The sequence below is a fragment of the Geotrypetes seraphini genome, chromosome 3 (genome assembly GCF_902459505.1).
Source record: "Geotrypetes seraphini chromosome 3, aGeoSer1.1, whole genome shotgun sequence".
Lineage (NCBI taxonomy): Eukaryota > Metazoa > Chordata > Amphibia > Gymnophiona > Dermophiidae > Geotrypetes > Geotrypetes seraphini.
In genome coordinates, this window is record NC_047086.1 from 313,717,717 (window position 1) to 313,740,968 (window position 23,252).

Genomic DNA, 23,252 nt, shown 5'->3' on the forward strand with positions numbered 1-23,252 from the left:
GTTCTTGTCATATTAAAATTTGCCTGCATCTTGTACACAGTCTGCAGTTTTGTTTTGGTTGCTCCTGGCTGATTTTTTCTGCAGATCTTTTTTGGATCCCCTTTTTTTGTTGTTGTGTTTCGCTGTATAAATTAAGACACTTCTCATATTGTGGTACCAGCTTTTTGTACACCTTCATCAAAGAAACTTACAGCCAAGTCTCTTAGCCAGTCCTGTACAATGTCTTGTTTCTTGGTCACTCCCCATATTCGGGCCTGCCAAAGATTTCTTGAGGTGAAGAAACAAGTGATAATCATTTGGTGCCAGGGCAAAGCTATACAGAGGATGGTTGAAATTTCCAACTTGAACTGCTTGAATAATTTGTTTGTAAGGCCAGCAGTGTGAGGGTATGCAGTATTGTGTAATAAACAAACTCCACTTGTTAGCGGAACTCGTCGTTCATTCTGATTCGCCTGCCATAGCTTCTTTCGTGTTTCACAGTATGTTGAATGTTGTCCCTTGTTGCATGAGTTTCATGAAAATGCTTTCATTGTCCCAGAAGACTGTAGCCATGATTTTCTGCACCAACAGTGTCTGCTTGAATTTTTTTCAGCTTTGGGGGCCCAATATGCCGCCACTGTAAAGATTGCTCCTTGCTTTCTGGTGTGATGTGGGTGATCCAGGTTTCATCACCAGTGACAATGTGATTGAGAAAATCACCACCTTCCTTACGATAACACTCCAAAAAGGTCAGTGCAGCCACCATGTGCTTCCTTTGTAATTGTCTAACAGTTTTGGCACCATCTGGCATAAAGCTTTCTGTAACAAGGTAATCCGTAACAAGTTCATGGATCAAGAGACGAATGGGAATTTTTGGTGTAATTCTGCGATTGTGAATCTCCTGTTTTCCTGAATTTTGGCATTCACTTTTTCTTTTAAAATCATCTGTGACCAAAGACGGGTGACCACTTCGTTTGTTGTCAAGCACATTTTTCCTTCCTTCATGAAACAGCTAACACCATTTTCTCACATTCCCCTCATTTGTTGCACCTTCACCATACGCTTTAACGATCTGCCTACGAATTTCTCCTGAATGAATATTTTTAGCATTCAAAACTCTCATCATCAATCGCACTTCAAAGGTAGCAGGATTTTCCATTTTCTTATCACTTATGACTACAGTAGACGGGAAATGTGCATGTCACCTGTGTATCTGCAACGTTTGATCAATTCTTAATTTTCTGGATGCACCTCGATTCTTACTTTCTGGATGCGCTTCATAGTTATGTGACTGCTGAACAGTTTATTTACTTTTTAATATACTTTCATATTTTGTTTTATTGTAAACCTTCTGAATCGTAGTAGGCTAGGCCAGTGGTTCCCAACCCTGTCCTGGAGGACCATCAGGAAAGCCCTAATGAATATGCATAGAGCAGATTTGCATGCCTGTCACATCTATTATATGCATTTAGACAGATGCTGCACAATGCAAACACAAATCCATAAAATCACCCAAAAAGCATTCTTCACAATGCGAAATCTAAGAAAAATCAGAAAATTCTTTAACAAAGACCAATTCAGGATCATTGTCCAATCCCTTGTGCTAAGTATTGTAGACTACTGCAACAGCCTTTACTTACCTTGCCCTACCAACACAATAAAAAAACTACAGACCATCCAGAACACAGCCCTCAGACTCATATACTCACTCAGCAAACACGACCACATTACCAATGCATACTTAGAATCACACTGGCTACCAATAAAAGCAAGAACACAATTCAAACTCTACTGTCTCATTTTCAAAGTAACCCACGGCACGGCACCCAGTTACCTAAACAACCGTTTTCACTACTACCTCTCACCCAGAAGAAGGAGAACACAGAACCTTTTCACCTACCCACCTCTCAACGGTACTCGTCTTAAGAAACTTTACGACAACCTTCTGGGGACACAGGCAGCTAAAATCGACTCTGACATCTCAAAACTTCTGACCAAAACAACAGACATAAAAGAGTTCCGTAAAGAAATAAAAACACTACTGTTCAAAAAATATCTCCCATCACTCTAACTACCTCCCAATGAGTCCCCAATCAATGCCTTTGGAAACACCCACCTATAGTATCTCTTTGTCTGCGATCCAGAATGTACTGTAACTCTTTTACACTACACCCGATTTAACTTGATTCAGTTGACACGTATTATCTTCTGTGATATGTATTATCTTCTGTTATATGTATTATCTTCTGTGATATGTATTATGTTCTGTGAAATCGAAGTATCATAATCCTTTACTGTTCCTGTAACTTACCCTTATCCTGAAATGTAATTCTACTGGAACTGCCCAGATAATTTCTATATTGTAATCCGCCTAGAACCGCAAGGCACAGGCGGAATAGAAATCCGTAATGTAATGTAATGTAATATGCAAATCTCTCATATGCATATTCATTAGGGCTATCCTGAAAACCCGATTGGCCTAGTGGTCCTCCAGGACAGGGTTGGGAACCACTGGGCTAGGCAGTATACCAAATTTTAATAAACAGTATTGCTTGACTGAGGGTGTGGGCCCATACTGAAGACTGGTCCAGATGGTAATGTGAAGTAAGTGTATTGAGTGAGGGACAAGTAGCTGCTTTGCAAAGGCTTTCTGGTGATACAGACTTCAAGAGACCTATTATGTTGGCAGTGGCTCTGACTTGATTAGGTTTAACTCTGTTAAAGGAAAACTAACTTGATCTTGCAAAACTGAATGTATGAAGCTAGCCAATTAGCTGGTGCATGTTACGATTATAGGATCAGATGATGAAAGGGAAATTGTGTGGGACTGAGCACCTCACCCCCTTCACTCCAAGAGCAGGATGAAGGAGACCCGGGGACAGAAGTCTCTTGGCAGAGATACAGCAGCACTGAGCTCCACAAAAAGGGGCCAAGATAGTAAAAGACAGAATGATGAGATATATCAAGATGAGGGTTATAAGAACTGAAGCAGAGGTTATGAGAGGGCACATAGAGGCCAAGTAAGATTGGATAAGTAGAGCAGGAGATCACAGCAAAAAAGCATTATGGACCATAGTAAAAAATTTAAATCTGATGCAGGAAATAATTGGGAGCTACTGGAAGAAGATACACATTGAGTTAATGTGATCAAAATAGTGATTGCCAATTAAGAACTTGACTTAAGCTTCTGCAGCTCATAAGCTGACTCTCAAAAAGAGAGAGGTGGAAGCATGATTCAGACAATTATAATAGTCGAGTTTGGAACTTAAAAGGGTAGGATCAAGGATGCATTAATTTATTTAAATGATTTGCCGTACCACCTTTCAATTGTAGATAACAAGGCAATTCACATGTACAAAAAGAGAGGAATTTTCTTATCATCTAACCAGATCAGTTCAAATAAACAAATGGAGAAATACAGAGAGTTTCAGGTGACACCACTGGTATAATAGGAAGTGTAGCCTGGAACTAGTCAGTATTTCTCTACCTCCAGCAGATGCTACAAGTTGGAATGGTCCAGCTGCTTTTACATTTTGTTGTGGCCTGACTTTCAGACTGAGGCCACAGCTGGTGCTCTAGTGGTTGAGACCTAGGGATTGTCTAGTCTCCTGGGATTGGGCTACAATCCAACTCTTGGTTGAGCTAGGGGAAATTTAGCTTCCTTGGGCCAGAAACCCTTGCCTGTGGATTGGTCCAGAGCAGTGTCTCGCAAACTTTTTCGAGCCGGGGCATACTAAACCTAGTGTCCCCGGCTCGAGATACCCGGAAATGTGCTGGCATGATGATGTCACATGCATGCGTGACGTCAGCACATATGCAAAGGCCCTTCAAATGGGCTTTGTGCCAAGAGGAGAGAAGAGCCAGCAAGAAGAGCTGGGGAGAAGGGCCAGCAGAGAGAAGAGGTGCTGGCATCGGGAGATTGCTTACAGGACGTGGCTTTCTTCACAAGAGGCATGTCCTGTAGACAGTCAGCTGGCGCCAGCATTTCTCCTCTTCTCCAGTGTACCATGGCACACCTGAAATCTCAGGAGGCACACTAGTGTGCTGCGGCACAGTTTGCAATACACTGGTCTAGAAAATGACATGGGGACAGAATTTGTCCCCATCCCCGAGATAGCTGCAGGAAACCATCCCATGTCATTTTTTAGTGTCTATCTCAACCTCAGTACTTTTACACCAGCTTTCTTCAATGCAAGGCTTGAGGGTCAATGGTTGTGCTCATTCATACTCCAATTCTTCCTTCTCTCCTTAAAGAATGACACATGGATGGTTTCCTGCGGTTAACCATGGGGACGGGGACAAATTCTGTCCTCATGTCATTCTCTATGGGGCCTTTGCCAATTGGAATTAGGCCCACCCCTTTTCTCTTTTCCTCCCCGTCGCCTACATGGCCTCTTACAAAAAAAGATTTGGCTGGATTTATTTATTTAAAACATTTATATTCTGCTGTATGCAATATGCTGCAGCTAAACAAAACTGTTTAAAAACAAAACAAAGAAAATGTTGAAAGTGAAATCCCTGGAGCAGGACAGCTGGTTCTATGGCTTTGGGCAGTCTGAGAGAGGGCACTCTTTTCTTCAGCTGAGGTGAGTGACTCCTCAGGGATAGGGACAGCCTCAATGTGCCTCAAATGTGGGGCAGGATCTGGAGCTACTTGTTGGGAACACTTTGCTTCTGGAGCTGTTTTTGGCATCAGGTCTGCTGACCATGACCATGTGGTATTTTGTCAGTCATATTTGAATCTGGCCATGTGGCTCCTGTGGAGAAGCAGGGACTGGGGGCTTATTGGATGTTTCCCTAGGTCCCTCCCATCTGGACCATGCTAGTTGCAACTATTTCAGATGGTTTTGGCAGAATTCTGGCAGTCTGGTGCAGGTAGACCTTCTGGGGTCAGCTCTGTGGAATAGGTCTAAACTGCAGGTAAGTTCACCTTGGGTCCAGAGTCCTGGGGCCTCTTCCCCTGCCTCCCAACTAGTGGGCATGGATAACAGGCATTGTGAATGAAAATATTTCTCTCTATTCCCTGTAGTAATGACTTAGGAGGCACACGGGCTCTCCTCTCCCATTCATTCTAGAGTTGGGGTGGCTGTCCCCTTGTGAAGAGTGGGACTCTTCCAGCAGGAAGATTTTTGTGCTTAGCATTGATCAATTAGTGAAGGTTCTCAAGTTGCAAGTGGCCCTTCTGGAAGCTACATGGAGAGCATCCCATCCTCATTGGTTACTGCAAACCAGCAAAGACATTTATTCTCTACTGGGCCACCCTCTCCCAGAAATGGTTCTCAAGGAGTGAAAAATGCTGGGTTCAGTCCTGTGAAGGTCTAAGCTAATGGGGCATCTTTACCCACTGCCCCAGATGGATATTGATTGCTCTTTTCCCCTCAAAGTAGATACTGTGCTCACTGCAGTGACCAAGATGGCAATCCCTGTCGAAGGTAGCATTGCTTTGAAGGACTCGCAATTAGAAGATGGGAATGCTGTTGAAGCAACTCTTCACTTGTGTTGCTTTGGAGGTCTGGGAGCTATCTGTGAGGATTATGTAGATCAAGCCCTAGAGGAAAAGGGTGTTTATGTCCAGAGCTGTCTTTCCGGCATACTTACTTTATGATCTAGTTTCTATGTGTTCATCAGATTTGATAGCCTTGATAATGAGAGATCACTGTCAGTTTTGGATGTGGCACTGAGCTGCAGATTCAGCATCCAAGGACTGTTTATGCTGGCTCCCCTTTAAATGGTAGCTTGTGTTTTGGGGAAAGACTTCAAGAAGCTGGTCAAGGATCTTTATGAGGCTCATCCTTAATGTCTCCTGGAAGACATAAGCTTATGGAAGCCAGATTTACTTGAGTGACTGGACCTCTTTCACTCCAAAAGTCCTTGACTATGGCACCACTGCAAAGGGTCAGAACAGCCAGTCCATTCAGGGTGAAAATTGGTGGAGGGTCTTCCTGCCCTAGTTCAACTGCCAAGAAGAGATTCGGAAGATCCTCCCAAACCACAGCAGGTAAAAGGCTGGCTCAATCTTTTTGCCTGGGAGTGAACCCATATTACTTTACATACAGTGAGTCCTAGAGGTGGATCATGATGTCTGTGCCTTACAATTTGTGTCTCCCATTTAACAACCTGTGCCAATAGAATATAGGCCTGTGCCTATATCACTATTTTTAGGCCTTGGGCCTAGTATATAAAAATATCATTTTCCCTTCTGTCAGCATCTTGGAATTTCAAGCTGCTTGTCTGTTAGCCAAGGAGGCCCGCAGCCTGAGGAATGTGTGAGAAGAAATATCCAGCCTGGACCGGTGGTCGTCAAAGCCTGGCAATTTTATCTCCTGGACAATTTATGAGGACACTAGACCTTGGGCAGATAATGCAGGACACTTCAGTATGTGAGAAAAATCTGCCTGGTAATGAGAACTTTATTGGACAAAGTTGCTGGGGGTCAGAAGACAAGAAAAAGGAAGGACATGACCAGTCTCAGTTAAGATTGGCAGATGGAGTTAAAAAGTTGGTTATGGAAGGTGGAAAAGGTAACTTCAAATGTGTGCAGGAGAGGAGATTGGGGTGTTGGTGTGAAGAGACTACAACAGCCTGGACCAGACCCTATGCATAGCTCAGGTGCAAACTCAGGCTCTCCTGAATCAAGTTACTGGGACCAGTTTCCTTGTGTCTCTCTGCACTGGACAGAGACCCAGTCTGCAATTGTTTCCTGCCAGAGTGACTGCACATCTGATCATCAAAGGACTCACAGCCGTTGGTGCCTGCTTGTATCCTTCCCAGAACAGAGCCCTGAGACAGGTTGTAACCAGTCTGACACCCTGCAGCAGAGCAGAAGAGGCTGGCTCACTGTCCAAGAAAGAAATTCTCATGTTAGATAGATAGATTTACCACTATTCTTCCTTGCTTTGAGTAAATTTATGGGATTAGTGTGTGGAAATCCTTGCTGTGTGTTCTTTGCTCTTAGTAACTTAATTTCTTTGCATAATCTAAATTAGCATTATTATTTGTGTGCATTTTTCTGTGTTACGCATGGCCTGTGACTCTCTGTGCCTTTCTTGTATACAAGCAAGTTTGTTTTCTGTAGTAAAGAACTACATAATAAAGACAATTGCTTTTAGGACAGTGTGATCATTATCAATAAGCACATAGACAAGTTAGAATTTTGTTCTGAGGCCACGGGTGGCTGTGCAAAGATAGAAATAAACCCCTAGATTTACAAGATTTTTATTATCAGTAATTGCATAGCACTAATCATCCTACAGGAGAACAGGGATGAGGTTGATACTCTATTTATTTCTTAGTCTCCAAGGAGAACGGGGTCCTTTCATCACATCTTAGACTTCAAAGGGATCAATACAGCACTATAAGTTCCTTGGTTTCAGATGAAGACCTTCTGCTCAGTGATGGTGCTTGGTCGCTGGCAGTGTTTAAGTCCAAGTTAAAAGCCCATCTGTTCAAGAGTTCTTTCAACTACCAACTCCTCTCACCTTGGGTTCAGCATCCCCAGCCCTATATGTCAAATCTGTCTATCCAAGTTAGATTGTAAGCTCTTTCAAGCAGAGACAGTCTATTAAATGTCAAAATGTACAGCACTGCACATGCCTTTCAGCGCTATATAAGTGATAAATAGTAGTAGTAGTAGCAGCAGCACTCAGTGATTTCCTTTCCTACTTGGATCTGACTGATGTCTACTTCCATATCTTTATTCATCTGGATCACAGGCAGTACCAGAGGTTCTGCATGTTGGGCAGTTACTTTCAGTTCAGGGCCTAGCTATGGCACCTTGGACATTTTCCAAGGTCATGATGGTGGTCACTACTCTCCTCCACAAGAAGGGAGTAGGGGTGCATCCCTCTAGGTACAAGTGGATGATTCAGCTGACCCAAGATTTGAAATACCCATGCAAGGTGAGTGTCTGATTTAAGAGAGGATTTCCAAGCTCCAGCCTCAGAAGGTGGTATTTTGTTTTTTTACCTACACAGCCTCCAGAGTATGGGATTATTTTCAGCTACTGGGCTTTATAGCAGCCACCCTGGAGGTGGTATTTTGGGTACAGGCTTATATGCATCCTTTTCAGGCAGCACTGTTTTCCCACTGGAGCTCCACGTCATTGGACTTCGAGGTCTGCCTCTCTCTGTACCTCAGACAGAAGCTGAGCTGGTGGGCTCTTATGGATCATCTTCACGAGGAGGTCTCCCCTGACTGTTCTGGAATAGATAGTTGTTACAAATGATGCAAGCCTCAGGGGTTGGGGGGGGGGGTTATAGCCAGAAGAGGATACTGCAGAGCACATGATCAGTGGGGAAGCCTCCTGGTTCATCAATTGCCTGGAAGCCAGGTTGATTCACCTGGTGCTACAGGGTTTCCTTCCACTCCATCAAGGGAAGGCAGTCTAGGTTCTCTCAGACAATGGGATAGCAGTGGCTTATGTCGACAAATGAAAGCACAAGAAGTGAGGGGTAGTTGAGATTTGCTGGCTGGGCAAAAGTTCATCTCTTGGCTCTCTTAACAGTGTTGGGGGCGTCCTATACAGAATCAGGGCCTAAGTGTATAGCCCTCGATGGAAACTGCCCCAACTTTGTTGGTTGGGCTGAAAGCTTTTCAGTAGCCCCTTGTATTTTAGAAGCACCCTCATCTCTAAAAGGCAGCATTTAAATATATTGCTTTCTTTATAGAATACTAGTATAACTGGTCAAATACACGCCCTACATTTTAGGTGTAAGTACTTACACCAGCCATAGAGCCAATGTAAACACTAGCAGCTAGACTGTTCAAGTATGTGCATATATCATAGTATTTTTAAAATTTTTGTGAGTAATCTATGTCCCTCCCAAGCTCCACCTACATGAACTCCCACTGTAGAACAGCACATAGCCAGAAACTGCTCACTTATGCACATATGTTTGCACATGTGTGTAAATGATGAGAATACCAGCATTACATGTGTACTTGCCACCTAACTCTACACAACTCCCTATTGAATTATCCCCTCTGTGTGAGAGTGAAATAACCCTCAGTTGCATGTGACACTTGCTTAATAAGTAGGGTTACCAGATTTTCCGGAACTAAAATCCAGACCCATGGCCCGCCCCCAGGTTCGTCCAGTTCTACCCAGCCTTGCCTGAGTCACACCCCATTCTGCCCCCAGCCACGCCCCCTTGACCTGTTCACTTGTCAGGATGTCATCTACGCATGCGCTGGTGTGATGTGATGATGTCGCATGCATGCATGCAACCTCACCGTGTTGCATCCGCGCATGCGCAGATGCCATCTCGATGTCCCTCCTAACTGGAAGCTTTTCAAAACCCGGACAAAGTGCCGGGAAAAGCTGTCTGGACGCTTGGACATGTCCTCTAAAATGGGGAAATCTGGACATCTGGTAACCCTATTAATAAGTAAGATTTAGCATGCCTACTCTTCAGGCCTTATAATGAAGGTGGTAATTGGTGTAGTGATGCTTTGTTGGAGAGGGGATGGCACAGGAAAGGCTGTAGACTAGGCAATCTGGCAGCATGTGTCTCCTGATACTGTAAGGGAGACTCACCTCCCTTGCTTAGTAGATCCGAGAATTATTGTTAATGACAGCTAGTAAACATCAGTGTGTCATTAAAATGTTTCTTGGGAGTTGGTAGTGACTGGCCCTGCATATTCTATGTTCTTGTATTGACACCTGCTTTAAAATGTCAGGGCATCATTATAGAAATCATGCCAAAGTTATCTTATCAAGGAAGAGTAATTGATTTATAACAATGAATTCTAAAAAAGAAAAAAAAGAGAGAGACTTACCTCTTCTACAAGCTGCAGCATCCGACGAGTGCTTTCCAGCGACTGAAAAAGAAATCAACTCGCTATCAGTTCAGAATGTTACTAATGGCAGCTTTCATCATAATAAACCCAAGTTAACCAGTGATGTTGGTCCTCTTCTTCCCTGGGCTTGGGAAGTTCTGCCATATCACAAAGGCAAGGAGAACAAGAGATGAATTACATATAATCTAGGCACCTTCTCCAGGTCATCCAAGGCAGAGGACCGATGGGGTTAGTTTCATGAAAGCTTTTCTGTTTTTCCCCTGTACAATACATCAAGGTAATAAAAAGTAAAACTCGGAAGTTTGGGGAGGGGGCGTTAGCAGTTTCCTCTTGCTTCTTTGGGCTTCCAGCTCATTTGGAATGAGGGTTAGTACCCAGAGCTACAAGCCTTCATGTAGAATTAGCTGGAGATTTTTCCCCCTCCTAACTGACCTTGTCCTGTCACTGAAATGACTTTGGTCAGGAGTCATCTTTCTGAAACTATGCAATCATGGGCCCTAAAATCTGGGCCCGATGACTGCAATTCCTGAAGACAGCATTCCTAGCATTGGCCAACCTGGGAAATAGAAGACCTAGGAACTGAACCTAAACTGTCCCCCTCTTCTACAAAACCACGATAGCGGTTTTTAGCGCAGAGAGCCGCGCTGAATGGCCCGCGCTGCTCCCGACGAGCATAAGAACTCTATAAGCATCGGGAGAAGTGCGGGCCATTCAGTGCGGCTCCCCACACTAGCACAGTTTTGTAGAAGGGGTGTATTTGGCAGTATGCAGCACCACCTCAGAGTCACAAAACAGACCCCCCCCCCCTTCTACGAAACTGCTCTAGCAGTTTTTAGCGCAGAGAGCCGTGCTGAATGTCCCGCGCTGCTTCCGATACTCATAGGAACTCAATGAGCGTCGGGAGCAGCGTGGCTATTCAGCGTGGCTCTCTGCGCTATAAACCACTAGCGCAGTTTCATAGAAGAGGGGGGAAGATTGTCTCACAAATGATTTTTTTATTTGTGTTTTTGGTCAAGTTCTTTCCTACGATCTTACGACTGCAAGCCTTATTATGGATATTGCACATGAAGGTACAACTCTATATTGATTTTCTGTGAAATTTAACCTTTCTTGGCTTAACACAAATTTGCATGAACCATTTGAGAAATGAGAAATGAAGACAATAAGGCCCTGATTCTGTATAGGACACCTATAGTATGTGCTGCTAGGCTCCCTAATCTAACTTTGGAATCCACGTGCAAGTTTTTTAAAAATTAATTTAATTGACATTGCCAGTTTTCAGTAAATCAAAAAAAAAAAAAATTTAAATTAACAATTAAAGTTTGGAGCCAAATTTTTAGGATGTCTAACAATGCCTGGTGCACTCTCTAAAGAACAGATTCTCCCCAGTGCCTAAATTCGGGTGCCATTTCGTAAATCTAGCCCTCTGTCAGTAATTAGTCACCAATATAAGAAAATTTTAGATGGCTCATTTGATTTTCAAGAGAGAAGTACCTGAACTGGCCTGCCCAGGGACATTAGGACAGATTTTTTTGCATGCTACGTACGTTTAGATGTGACCTGAAGGCTTTTTTTTATTTGATAAAGTTATGAAAATTTAAGATAGAAAACATTAAGGGGTCCTTTTACAAAGGCGCGGTAGCGGTTTAACCCGCAGAAAACCGCACGTTAAACCGCCTGCTGCGCTAGTACCTAACACCTCCATTGATGAGGTGTTAGGATTTTAGGCTACCGCGGGGGTTAGCGTGTGGTGAAATGTCCGACGCACTAACCCCTGTAGCGCGCCTTGATAAAAGGAGCTCTAAGAAAAAATTCTAAGTTATTATTTTATTGCACATTGGTCTGCTTACTGGTTTTTTTTTTTCCAGTGAATGAATTTTCTTTTTAATCAGGGATCCACTTTGAACCCAGATTTGTAGTTGTTGGAAAAAAAGTATTCTGATTTAAATAGATTGAAATTGAAATACAGTGGTGCCTCGCATAACGAACGCCTCGCACAGCGAACGCTGCACACAACGAACTTCATGTCTTGATTCATACAACGAACTTCGTTTCACACAACGAAGTCGCCCGAGCTTCCACGATCGCTGCCGATGTATTGCATCCTTCCGCGCAGGCACTGCAGGCAGTCGTTAGTCACTGCGCTTAACTTAAGCACGTATCGCGGCAATCGTTCTTCATTACGAATTAAATCACGCACGCACGCACGTATCACGGCAGTCGTCCTTTTAAGATAAACTCAATATTTTTTATATATCATGGCTTCTAAAAAAAGCAGGAAGGTGATTTCTGTTGAAATGAAACGGGAAATAATTAGAAGGAGTGAATGTGGGGTAAAACAGTGTGACCTCGTCAAAGAGTTTGACCTCAGCAAGACCACCATTTTCACCATTTTGACAAATTTATCTTTTTTTATGTCATCTTAGCATATTTTATGCTGCAGAACGAATAATTTTTTTTAACATGTATTGTTATGGGAAAACGCGTTTCACATAACGAACTTTTCGCATAACAAACTTGCTCCTGGAACCAATTAAGTTCGTTGTGTGAGGCACCACTGTAGATTTGAAAAAGTATTTTACATAAACTGATTTCACATGTGATAATGAGTGGGCATCCCTCCTGCCAATCGCAGTTGGCGGGGTGTCTAGTGGCAAAGATAGGTGGCTGAAATATAAGCCAGGGTTTTCCAGGCCTACATTTCAGCTACCTATCTTGGCTGATTAGGTACGGTTCTGTAGCCGGCACGGTAGAGTGATTGACATTTGATTGGTGGTCGCCAACATGGGCGCTGATTACAGAATCCGTTTGTTTGTACCTGTGTAATTTTCACTTGCTTTCATGCTTTGAAATAAGTACATAGTGCTAGTGTGAAAGTGCACTTTGGGGGGGGGGAGGGTTTCACAATTAAAAGCACATGCGTATGCTCACTCTTCTAACCTAATCACCCCATTTTCACATGAGTAAAAATAAATACTCTGTGTTGCCAACATGTTGCCATAGTTGAGAGATGGGAGAGGCATTTTTCCAAATTCATATTTAAATACTTTTACCCATATAAAAAGTTTGAAAAATTATCGTCCCCATCATTATACAGCTACAGTTATGTAATGTCAGTTTTGGGGCAAACAAAAAGGAGAAAGGACCCCATGAAGGTATGCACAAGACATAGGAAGTGGGGTATCGAAAATCAATAGGCCACCAGGAAGTGTTAAAAGTAAAAGCAGTCTTTATTTGCAGGGATGTTAAATAAGGAGGACTTGACATGGCTGTGTTTCGGCAACAAAGCCTGCATCAGATCAAACCTTATTATCAATCCTAAATGAGCATAGCTCTCAAAGGAAGCCCTATAAACAAATCTGATCGAATGTAATGCTTCCCTTACTTAACATCCCTGCAAATAGAGATTGCTTTTACTATTAACACTTACTGGTGGCCTATTGGTTTTCAATACCTCACTTCCTGTGTCATCATGTCAATTTTAGGACAATATTCAAACTGTTCATACTGGAACACCCTTGCATTAAGTTTAAAGATGCATTCAAAGTCAGGACGTTTTAAAACTTGCTATTTTCATAGGTTTTTAACACCACCCATCCTTCAATTCTTACCTTTTATGTTCTCTTTCCTATTTTGATATTATAGTTCCTCCTCTTTTTTCTCTCCTATTGTATCTGTAAGTATATGTCCTATTCGTGACCCCCTTAAGTGTAGGTATTTGTAAAAATCCTACTTATTTTTACGTACACCACCTTGAAACTTTTTATAGGCGATCTATCAAATTTTTAATGAACCTTGTAAAACTTTGAAACTAGTGGATATGAAGAATTCCTTCCTTTAGCATCAATTCAAATGAGTTTCTGTAGAAATCCTCCTAAGACAGGGGTGGGCAGCTATGGTCTTTAAGAGCCACAACCAAGTTGGGTTTTCAAGATTTCTATAATGAATGCGCATGAGATCTATTTACATCCAATGAAAGCAATCAATTTCATGCATATTCATTGTGGAAATCTTGAAAACCCAACAAGGTTGTGGCCCTCCAGGACTGAGACTGTCCATCCTTGGTCTAAGATAGATGGAGTAGTTCAGTGTCATTGGTAAAGAATAACACCCAGATGTATTTCTCCCTTGAAGACTAAAAGATCTACCTTTGCTGTTTTCCTGGAGAGCAGCAACAGCTAGTGAACTCAGATGAAGGCCTCATATATGAATGCATATTTTGTTACTGTGAAGGTCAAGGCTGGCTGTAAAACTTTCCATTAAAAAGGTAAAATTATTTTGAAAGTTCAGTTCTGCAAATGAAAGTAACCAAAGCAAGTCTGAAGCACCTTAGTGCAACAGAAGAGGTCTCATAACCTATGACTAGGTCTCAGAACCTATGTACACTAAAGCTGCCCATATTCCTCTTTTGAGTGTATTTATCCATATGATGCGCAAAAGGCTACAGGCCCCATTTCTCTCACCTCATCAGCCAACTGGTCAGCACGTCGCTGCATTTCCTCCAGCTCATTGCGCATGTCCGCATCATCTGCCATGGTGGCTTTTGGTTTGTTTATAGCAGCTTCCAATCAAAAGATCAGCAACTAGCTTCCGTAAAAATCTGCAACATATTCAGTGTAGAAATTCACATTTTTATGATATTCTGCATCATTAAGCATAAAGATTTAAGTATTCTGCTTCATTAAGAATAAAGATTTAGTAAACAAAACACACATTTTTTCTTTTTTTAATATCGATAGATAGATATAAAAATATAAATATATAAAGGATTTCTCTTTTAATTCCTAGAAAAACTTGGAAACTATGAAACAAATATGTTTTGCTTTGCCAATACATCTGTGAACAGGGTTTTAATTATATGACTCATTTCATAACACATTTCATAACATTTACATAACACTATTCAGACACTTTAGGCTGCTTTACAAATGTATAAATCCCTGACTTTTAAGCATAAAGGGGGTCAATTTTCTAAAGAAGATATACATCTTCCAGCAGCGACAAATATATACCTTACTTATGCATAGGCAGAGGTGTAGCCAGATCATTTGGGGAGGGGGCCATGGGTGGAGTGAGGGGCCAGGTATTCTCACCTTCACCCCCTGCCACTACTGAACATTAAAGAATACTTTTGCTGGCGAGGATGCCGAGCCTCATCAGTTGAAGAGGTCTATATACAAGTCCGCCTGTACTGCCAGAGTGGTGCTCAAGTCAGTAACGCACTTCAGCCACTGGTGGCACTCTTGCACATGCTGTGTTCAGAGAGCTGCTGCAAAACCTCCCCAACCCCAAGAAAACCAATTGACAAGGGGGAGAGACAAGAAGAAACCTCAATCTAAGTTAATCAGCAAATTACACATAGTGTGAAACAGGAGAACCCTCAGTAACACAGCCACCCACTAAGGGAAAGGCTGTCACCGGCTGACACTCAGAAAGAGTGTAAACTGTGAAACATCATGTTTCACAGTTTACACTCTTTCTGAGTGTCAGCCGGTGACAGCCTTTCCCTTAGTGGGTGGCTGTGTTACTGAGGGTTCTCCTGTTTCACACTATGTGTAATTTGCTGATTAACTTAGATTGAGGTTTCTTCTTGTCTCTCCCCCTTGTCAGTTGGTTTTCTTGGGGTTGGGGAGGTTTTGCAGCAGTTATATATTTTTCCTCCCTATACATTTTTGGGTTCTATTTTTGTGTTCAGAGAGCTAGCATCGGTTGTGTCAGATGTGTCCATGCAACCGATATTCCCTCCCCCTCCTTCAACACCACCAGAGCTCGTCGCTCCCTATCCAGAAGCACCATGGTGCTGACCAGGAGGCTTCTGAGCCAGGGTGGCTGCATGAAGTCCAGAGGGACTAGAAAGGCCAGGGCAAATATGTTTTTCTTTATTGGATTAATTAAATTTACAGTGTACTAGTGGCAGTTTTATTTATTTTTTTGTATAATTTTATCATACTTCACATAGCAGCAGATATGCTTGAAGATTGGTTGCCTTGTCAAAATGGAAATGCCTATGCACTGCTCCTCCATTAGGTCAAGAAACTGTGTCCTCAGACTATATATCTAGTGGTAAGGATGTGGCTTGTTGGCCCCCCTCTCCTCCTGTTATGTCTTATGCAGCATGGCCTCCACAGCCCACAGATTCTGGCAGCTCATAGTCAACAACTCTTACCACTAACACCTAGAGTGCTTCCTACTCCTCAGACTGACACCTTACTACTACTTATTTCTATAATGCTGATAGGTGTACACAGCGCTGCACATTTAACATATAATAGATGGTCCCTGCTCTGAGGAGCTTACAATCTAATTTGGACAGGACAAATAGGGGTTGGGGACTTTCTTGCAGAGAGAATGATAGGATGGACATAGGTCATTTACAGTGAATGGGAGCTAGGAGTTGAAAGCAACCTGAAAAAAGTGGGCTTTTAACTTGGATCTGAATACTGCTAGAGATGGAGCCCGACGTAATGACTCAGATAGAAGAGATGGCGTCTGGAGTTGGCAGCACTGGAGGAGAAGGGTAAAGATAGGGGGAACTTGCCCAATGAACAGTGTTCACGGGAGGGAGCATAGGAGGAGATAAGTGAGGAGTGATATTGAGGGGCTGCAGAGTGAATGTACTTGTAGGTTGGTAAGAGGAGTTTTGAATTGTATTCGGAAATGGATGGGGAGCCAATGAAGTGACTTGAGGAGGGGGGTAATGTGAATATGGAACAGAATTCATGCAGCAGAATTTTGCATGGATTGTAGGGGAAAGAGATGGTTGAGTGGAAGACCTGAAAGCAGAAAGATGCAAGATGCAGTAATCTAAGCGAGAGGTGATGAGAGAGTATGAAAAAGGGTTTTGGTAGTGTGCTCAGAAAGGAGAGGTCAGTTTTTGGCAATAGTATATAGAGGAAGAAGTGACAGGCTTTAGCAGTTTGTTGATCTGGGTGGAGAAGGAGAGAGAGGAATCCAAGTTGGCCCCAAGATTGCGAGATGATGAGACAGGGAGGAAGAGAGTGTTGTCCACAGAAATAGAGAACTGGGGAGGGGAAGGTAGGTTTAGGAAGAAAGTAAGGAGCTTGGTCTTAGCCATATTCATTTTTAGATGACAGTGAGACTAGGGTTACAAGACGTCCGTATTTCACCGGACATGTCCTCTTTTTGAGGACATGCAAAACCCAGCACTTTGTCTGGGTTTTGAAAAGCCTTTTCAAGTTGCGTCAAGCATGCGCAGATTTCCTCCCTGCCCAACAAGAGCAGGCAGCTTGAAGGTTCCTAAATGTATAGGTAGCGATTGACCAGATCTGGAATGGGAAGGGGGAGATTGATGAGTTGTGAACATTAAAAGACGATGGTCAGAGAGGGGGAGACTTTAGGTACAGAATGTGGTGGTAGAGCAGTTGGAGGAGAAGACAAGGTCAAGGCAGTGACCATTCTGATGTGTAGGAATGGTGGAGCACAGTTGAGATTGTATAAGGATGTTAAGAGTGAAAATCCTGGAAGTGTAGGAGTTGGAGGGGTCATCAGAATGGATGTTGAAGTTTCCATGGATGACGAAAGGAGATGCGGGTTTGAGAAAGAAGACGAGACCAGGAGTCAGTCTGTGAGGACTGAAGAGAGACTTGTCAGGGGGGCCAGTAATTGACTGCTACTTGGAGAGGTAGAGGAACAAATAGACAGTTGGAGGGACTTCAAAGGAGGGACAGCAGTGAGATTGGGATGGAAGAAGGGGTTGATATCTACATGATGGCAAGAGTAACAGCCTAACACTGCCTCCACAGCCAACTGGGAGAGGTGTAAGTAAGAAAAGGTAGCATTCATGATACAGAGCCTTAGCTGAAGCAGAGTCTTCAGGGCAGATCTAGGTCTCAGTTTGTGGCAGTAGGTAGAGAATTTGAGAAAAAGAGGTCATGGATGAAGGTAAGCTGGTTGACGACCCAGCGGGCATTCCACATGGCACATGAGAAAGGCAGAGAGGAGGGGATACTTTGCAGTGTGACCCCCTCCCCCCTCCCCCACTGATTTGGAGGACCAGGGTACAGATGTCCCTGCCAGAGAACAAGAGGAGTAAAAAAATATGGATGAATGTGGGAGAGGTGGGGGAAGGGATGCCACGGTCGAGATGCATACAGGTAGATGGAGATGGCTGAATAAGAGGGAGCAAATGTTGAAGCTTTAGGGCTGAGAAGAGGATGGGTGAGGAAGTGAAATCAAAACATGAGTTACAAGGTGGTAGGGATTAAGTGGTTTGGGGTGAAGGGAGAGATTGGGAAAAGTCAGTATTAAGAGGAAGACTTGGTGTACAAGAGTCATGGAGGGAAAAGGGGAAGGAGTGGGCAGTAGGTGCCTCCTTTGTGGACAATGAGATTTATTCTGGGTATGGGAGTATTTCCTAGGCTTAGATTGGTAAGATAAGTCAGACTTGTGAGACAATGATGGCATGGTCAAAATTGCCTGGGAGCTAGTTTCATAAGTTTAAGGAGAGAAGTAGCTTTGTAAAGTAGACAACTGGTGCAGAAAGCACCGAAGGACAACAGGTACTAATTATAATCACCATCTCACTTGCACACACAGACACGTTCATTTGGGGCTACAGACTGAGAGGCATCAGGGCAGATGCAGACAAGGGAAAAACTCAGTTGGGGCAAGGTCAGGAAAGATGTGGACATTCTTGCCTCTCGAAACACAAAAGCTTTTCATGTTCTATATTACTTGGCTTCTTTGTAGCCTCAGTTATTGAGGGGACTTATTACTGAGTCTGAAACTAGATACTCTGGAATATTTGAGGACATTTTGCTGCTTCTTCCTTAGCAAGTAGTTTCTTTTTCCTGTCTCCCATCAGTTTCTTTTCTCGATTCTACTGTTCCTCTAACTCTGTGCAAGGTAAACTGTTCTCTTCCTCATTCAGTTCTTCCAGTTTCTCTGCTTCCTGATAAACATAATAGGTCTGGGACTGAGTTTGTGATCTTCTCATACCTACTACAGCATAATATGTGCCTCTTTATATGGAAGGTTGACCCCTAGTGGTAGTACTGTGAGACTACCTCTTGAAGTCACTGCTGCCACTTTGGATCCTAGTACTAATTCAGGCAGCAGTAGAGAAGAATCTCTATCACTGGGGACCACTTAGTCACCACTGCTGAAATCTGGGTAGGTCCTGGGGAGAGGGTTGGGGAGGAGGGGAGGATCCAGGGAGACAGGGTTTTGATATTGAGAGGGGATTGGTCTTTAGGTAGTGAGGATTGTGCTATCAGGGGATCAGGAGGGACTCAAATGTGTCCATTGTGGATCAAGATTGGATCATTAGAGGAAGATTGGGGTTTGTGCGTGGGAGGGATCAGAACTTCAAGGGAGGCCTTAGGAGGAGGTATCAGATGTGTGCAAGGGACTAGTGGGGTATAGGATGTATGCGCCAAGTCCTGCCCAGACAAATTACAACTAAACTATCTGATTTATCTCAAGATAGTAGACAAAAGAAGCTGAATGAAACACTGAGGAAAATGTGCAATTCTATGGTGGATTTGAAGTCAAAATATAAACAGCTTCAAAATCATGCCCATAACTGAATCCTATTGTATCTCAAAAATCTAAAGTAACTCCGTTGTTGAAGGAGTCAATTTCAACATGTAGGATTGCAACCGATATGCTACTCCCTGTAGCATAAGACTTCACTTTCTGAACTGCTACAGAGGGACCATGGTACGCCCTCACCTGGAGTACTGCATCCAGAACTGGTCGCCGTACATGAAGGACACGGTACTACTCGAAAGGGTCCAGAGAAGAGCGACTAAGATGGTTAAGGGGCTGGAGGAGTTGCTGTACAGTGAAAGATTAGAAAAACTGGGCCTTTCCTCCCTCGAACAGAGGAGATTGAGAGGGGACATGATCGAAACATTCAAGGTACTGAAGGGAATAGATTTAGTAGATAAGGACAGATTGTTCACCCTCTCCAAGGTAGGGAGAACGAGAGGGCACTCTCTAAAATTGAAAGAGGATAGATTCCGTACGAAAGTAACGAAGTTCTTCTTCACTCAGAGTGGTAGAAAATTGGAACGCGCTTCCGGAATCTGTCATAGGGGAAAACACCCTCCAGGGATTCAAGACAAAGTTACACAAGTTCCTGCTGAACCAGAATGTATGCAGGTAGGGCTAGTCTCACTGATGGACAACCAGGACTCAAGGCCTGCAGTGGGTCAGGTAAGGGACAAGGGGAGCAGAGATGGACATAACAAGGAAGGATTGTTCCTGTCCTGGCTCACCACTGGACCACCAATACCTATACTTGAATCTAAACTCTCGGTTTATACACGAGTCAACCCATTACCTCAGTTTATATTTGGATCAGTTTATATTCGAGTATATACAATATATGTGTGTGTTGGAATGGGTTTAGGTACTGGTGAAAAAGCAGTACGCTAACAAAGGAGAATGGTTCTGTACTTTGGAATAGGGAACACATCAGGATTATTATGGGGTTTGCCAGGTACTTGTGACCTGCAATGGCCACTGTGGAAACAAGATATTGGGTTAAATAGACCATTGCTCTGACCCAATATGGCAGTTATTATGGTTTCATTCACCTTAAAAAAATTAGTCTGTTAGGGCATTGGTCTTTGACCAAAGTGCCGCCGCGTGAGCGGACTACTGGGCACGATGGACCACTGGTCTGACCCAACAGCGGCAATTCTTATGTTCTTAATACACTGATCCTCTTCAACACTTGTGAACAATTATACATCATCTGAAATGGATAATATGCAGAAGAGAGACCAAGTAAATATTGAAAAGAAAAGGAAATAAAAATGTAAAAGCTCTCTAGGTAATGGAAATCTGGCTACTCAATTAACTGCATATCTCCTATTTTCCAGACAGAACTTCAATCAGCGATATGCTACCACAGAAATTCTGCTACTTCAACCTCTGTAAGAAAATGCTGCAGACAAGGCTGCAGAAATAATTCTCCAAATAAAACAGTGCCAATTCTACTGTACCCCAGACGGAACCTGAATTAATAATAGTCCTTTAATTGCAAATGCATTGCTTCTGTTGTTGTTTTCCCTAAAGATGAAGGATTTGCAATAGGATTTTTTTTTTTTTAAACTCAATTCTTTCAGCGAAGGAAAATTTTGATGATTCAAGAAGATGTTAACGATGGCAAAATAGCAGAAGAAGAAAAAAGCACAAAAGGCCCCAAGAGTTGGAGTGGCACAAACTTTTTATCATCAAACCCGACACAAACGGCAAATGTGTGGGGCCAGACTTCCTCTCTAAAGACTATCAGTATAGTAGACAAGTCACCCCACTGTAAAATTTTCCATCAGATGACCAGCAGTCTGTTATGATAAAGACATATGTCTATGTACCAAGAATTGCTACTAGCTTCAGCTTTATATCCGCTTCAAAGTAACTCAACTTATCACTGTTCTGTTTGGCTAGAGAGCAGTAACTAGTTCCAACAAACACAAGCAATTTCACTGTTTTCATACGCTATATTTACTGAATAGGAAAACTGAAATGATCTACTGTTTGCATGATGAAGTTTGCAATAGCAAAATCCCGTTCCAGGTTTTACTGTTTGATTTGGTTTACTGAGGAATCAACATTTACATCTTGCTTCTGCTTTTACTTTTGCTTTTTAACTACAAGTAACAGATGTAAATAGGTAAAACTGATGAAAACTGTAGCACTGGCGGTTTGCCAACATTTTTTCCTGTGCAGCGGATTTTGTTTCTTCGTTAAAGGATTTTCTTCTCTTTGGAGCAGTGTCAGCGGCAGGATTCACTCTTCAGTCATTTTATGGAGGTGTAAGTTTTATATCCCTGCTCACTAGATCGACGCCTGACGCAGGCTGATTTGCCGAAACACGGCACATGTCGGATCTAAATAAATTGAGCTGTTCTTTCCTATCTTCAAGGCTCTTTGTACTTTTTTCTTCAGTAAAAGTAGCAAATGTTATGCTGTACTTCTTTACAAGTAAAAATAATAAAACTTTTACTTAAGAACAGTAACTTTACATTTACATAGGCTCAGATTCTCAAAAAAACCGCTGAAGGTTAGGTGCCGGCAGATGGATAGATTGCACCTACTGACAACTTAAGGGTTTTAATTAGTTCTAAATGTTATGATAATTGGTCATGCCATTAAAAATCAATTAAAACCTAATTAAAAAAAGAAAAAAACCAACAATTAGGCAACACTAGGAGGCCTCCCGGTCTGGTGCCTTGGTCCATGGCGCCTAGTGATGTTGAAGCCGGGAAATGGGTGTGTTTAGGGAGCTTCAAGAAATTATAACTGAGTGGTATTGGTAGTCAGTATACAATAAAAATCAATACTCCACTCGTATGAAACGATCTATATTCTGTCACTCATTCTTATATTCTTCTTAAACCAGTTGATTGATCATGTGTTGAATGTTTTTTAAGCATTTTTTTTAAAGCACACTGTTTATGCAGGAAAAGGCCTCAGAGTTAAGGAGTACTACGCTTATAGTCTCATCGACATTCACTGTCAGCGTAGATATAGTCCGAATATATACTCCATACTACAATCACTGGCCAAAAACCTTCTTAGTGCATTTTTACTATTAGTCTTTAACTTATAACTCTTTTAACTATTTTTAACCTATTTTATCTTCCAGTTCCAGTTCCGAGAGTAGGGAACAGCTCCGGTCCTGGTTCCGGTAGTTTGTGGTGGCACACAGTAAATGAAATCTATGATTGAAAACTGAACAATTACAAACACTAAAGATAAGTAAACCTCTGCTAGTTTTTCAAACTGTGAAGTGGTCTGTATTCAGAGCTCCAGTGTTGAATATATTAATCACAAGTTACAATTAAGAAAAAAAGATAAAATAGGTTAAAAATAGTTAAAGAGTTATAAATTAAAGACTAATAGTAAAAATGCACTAAGCAGGTTTTTGGCCAGTGATTGTAGTATGGAATATATATTTGGACTATATCTACGCTGACAGTGAATGTCGATGAGACTATAAGTGTAGTACTCCTTAACTCTGAGGCCTTTTCCTGCATAAACAAAGTGTGCTTTAAAAAATGCTTAAAAAATATTCAACACATGAATAATCAACTGGTTTAAGAAGAATATAAGAATGAGTGACAGAATATAGATCGTTTCATACGAGTGGAGTATTGATTTTTATTGTGTTTAGGGAGCGGCATTGGGCTTCGGCGTCCCTAGTTGATGCTAGCCGTGATTCAGGAAGGACCCTAGGCACCAGAAATATAGGCCTGTCAAACCCTGGATTATATTTCCAAAACCTAGGGTCCTTGGGAACAGTGATTCTGGACACACATAAGGCACCCGTTTGGAGGTGCCTACCGCGGCAGGTGCCACTTATAGAATCCGGGCCTTAGTTACTTTACAACACTTATTCCAACTCTTGAGCACGCTACATATAGTTGACTATGAGAAAAGTAAGGAGGCCCTAAGTTAATGCTACCCTAAGTGGCCATCCTTGAGCTTTGTTGATGGACAGT

General features: G+C 42.5%; 1 protein-coding gene across 2 annotated transcripts in view; it reads right to left on the reverse strand.

Annotated features, from left to right (window-relative positions):
- The window catches only part of LOC117357394 (synaptosomal-associated protein 25-like), a 74,364-nt gene that overhangs the window by 35,173 nt on the left and 15,939 nt on the right, over positions 1–23,252 (reverse strand). For both annotated transcript variants that reach the window (XM_033937900.1, XM_033937901.1), the window contains exons 2-3: positions 14,241–14,377; positions 9,757–9,798 (exon numbers count right to left, since the gene is read on the reverse strand). In XM_033937900.1, the coding sequence (XP_033793791.1) occupies positions 9,757–9,798; positions 14,241–14,312 (114 nt within the window). In that variant the 5' untranslated portion in view covers positions 14,313–14,377. The remainder of the gene's footprint in view (positions 1–9,756; positions 9,799–14,240; positions 14,378–23,252) is intronic.